The sequence below is a fragment of the Schistosoma mansoni genome, assembly GCF_000237925.1.
Source record: "Schistosoma mansoni, WGS project CABG00000000 data, supercontig 0080, strain Puerto Rico, whole genome shotgun sequence".
NCBI classification, from domain to species: Eukaryota; Metazoa; Platyhelminthes; class Trematoda; order Strigeidida; family Schistosomatidae; genus Schistosoma; species Schistosoma mansoni.
Window position 1 is genome coordinate 1,495,421 of NW_017386030.1, and position 2,757 is coordinate 1,498,177.

General features: G+C 35.7%; 1 protein-coding gene across 1 annotated transcript; it reads right to left on the reverse strand.

Annotated features, from left to right (window-relative positions):
- Nucleotides 1-2,216: 2,216 nt before the first annotated feature.
- Nucleotides 2,217-2,525, reverse strand: Smp_172940 (hypothetical protein; the record flags this gene model as incomplete). The annotated part of the gene is made up of 1 exon (XM_018790524.1): nt 2,217-2,525. One exon carries the CDS (start codon nt 2,523-2,525, stop codon nt 2,217-2,219), a length of 309 nt encoding a protein of 102 aa, XP_018646252.1.
- Nucleotides 2,526-2,757: the final 232 nt, after the last annotated feature.

Consider the following 2,757-nt stretch of genomic DNA (forward strand, 5'->3'; position numbering starts at 1 on the left):
TGCACTTAGAGGCTGAAGTAAATCGACAGGTCCAAGAGATGCTGAAAGAAGGAATAATTGAGGAGGTGGACAGCCCATATAGCTCACCGGTACTCTTGGTAAAGAAACTGAGTGGGAAATATAGATTTTGTGTTGATTTTAGAGAACTGAATAATATAACAGAACTAAAGCCGTGTGCAATGCCAACAGTAGTGGGAACATTAGATCGGCCGCAGAATGCCACGGTGTTTACAGTGTTGGATTTGCGGTCAGGACATTGGCAACTGCCTATAAAAGAGAGCGATCGATGCAAGACAGCATTTACCATACGTGATAAAAAATATCAATTTAGACGAATGCCGTTTGGATTGGCGCATATATATCTGGTGCCCCTTTGTACCAATATTTATCCGGTTAAATAAATAACTAAATAATAAATAATGTAAGCTACATGTAACCTGTTATTTATATAAAAATACTTGTATGTTAATCCTCCGCCTGTAGCCCCTCTGGAGGTTACTGACGGTCCTAAGCCCGAATAAAGGAAGAGGGTTGGGCATGGGGTTAGTGACCCAAAGAACACATTACGCTAAGAAATGGAGACAGGCCCAGGACAGAGTGGGTTGGAGAATGCTGGTCAGCTGTCTATTCTCCACTGGGAGTAACAGACGTAAGTAAGTGAGTACTTGTATATAGTTATCGACGTTGGTGAATCATGGAATTAAATAACTCAAATATGAGAATAAGGTTTGAATACGTATATGTCGTACAATTGTTGATCGGGTATGGAAGCAAATTCAAATAACGCGCAATGGAGAAGGTGAGTGAGCCAATTCGATTTAATCAAACGTTATTCAATATTTACAGAAATGAACACACGTACATTCGCATATAAACAGTCATGGTTGATAAGCGAATAATTAACAAGGTAAAAATGTGAATGATGAATGAACTAGTATGTCCGATAGGGATGATTACGTTATATGGGCTTGACATGGTACTAGACATTACAAGCCAAATAAATGTGCATGAATACAGAATAATTCACTAAGAAAAAGAGACTAACCTGTTGTCTTAGATTGCTTGACTGCTATATGGTAGTTAAAAAAAAAAGAAGATAAGAAATGGTCAATTCATATAATGATCAATTAAACTCATAGGATCACTACCCTTTCAGTGAACTCAAACAAGCACAAAACAACAATAAAAACATGAATTACCCTATTAGGTTTGATACAGAGTGTATAATTGTGTCTAATGTAATGTGTGTATGGATAGTGGTAATCGTAATGGTTTTATTGATTGTATTTTACCTTAATGTTGGATATGAATATGAATCTGATCTGATCAAGTCATCATGAATAGATATTAATGAAGGTATAAAATGAAACTCACTTGTAGTTTTGAGTATAGTCGTTTCTATATTTTGATTGAAAAACAGTGGAAAGAAGGTTAATTCATAGATAAATGTGTTAGTTCAAAATGAGATAGATTAATATACACCACAATCATCTTAAACGTAGATGCTTGTTTGACATGATGTTTTCATTTTCCTACCCTAATGACTTGATTAAGCTGCATTTGTTAGAATACTCGTCCCTTTATGTCCTATCATACGAGACTGGTTGACTAGAAAATGATAGGAGGAAAAGCAGAAACTTTAGGCTCGAAAGTGCAATCGTACTTTTGGCTGTATGGAGGTGTGATGGGTGAAAGGTATATTCTTCAGACAATCAACATCTAGAGCGATCATGCTTTCTATCAACTGAACGAAGGAGTTGGTGAAGATAGTCCTTCATTTACTTAGTTTTCGTAACTCTTTTTCTACCCCTTTAACAACCACTTACTCAGTCGAATAGCTTAATTGCTTTTTTTTAATTGATGCCACGAACTGTTATAAGTTAGACATTGAAAATCTCAGAGAGCTAGATAGATTATTCGTTCTTGTATAGGACTCCCCAGAGGTACGCACCTATAACACCACAACCGAAAATCGGACGCATGCACGGACGCCTAACCTATAAACCACTGAGTTGAATTCTGAAAGTCTAAAGCTAATCAGTAGGCTATATTGCGAGATCATCCTCCATGGTGTTCGGTGGGTGACGTCCTTGCAATAATTTCGATAATAACTGTAGAATGTTCTCATTCCCTTCTATAATTTACTCTCTCTGGTCTTGTTTATTTACATTTGTGATAGTCCGATATATTTAGTTTAAAAGAAAAAAATCCATTTACTAACTTTTAGTTTCTATATTAGATAACTTCAGTCCGGTTTGTTTGTCCGATTTCTTGATACCAGAATTAATAATAGTTGTAAATGTTTCTGCAGTTAGATCTTTTGCTTGTGGAGATGGAATTTCTATGTTTGCTGTTCCTTGGATACCTTGTTGTGTATTTTGATCTACGATTGTGTTTGCTTGTCTCTTCTGACGTTTGGATAACTCAACTGATGTGAATGTAACATTAGTACACTTTGCATCAGTTGACAATGATGGATTTTCAACTTTCAAACTATTCATTAGCTGTGAATTGAATGAAAACATAACAAGTTACTAATAAGTTAGTTTCTCAAATTGACTTTTCAATCAATATATTACAAAATGAAAAAAATCATCGTGTTTTGAAAAGGTATGAGAGACAATAATTCCTAAGCATTGGTTATATGTGCCAATCCCTAAGCATTACTATTTGCTTACTTACTTACACCTGTTACTCCCACTGGAGCATAGGCCGCCGACCAACTTTCTCCAACCCATTACTACTACAAATATATAT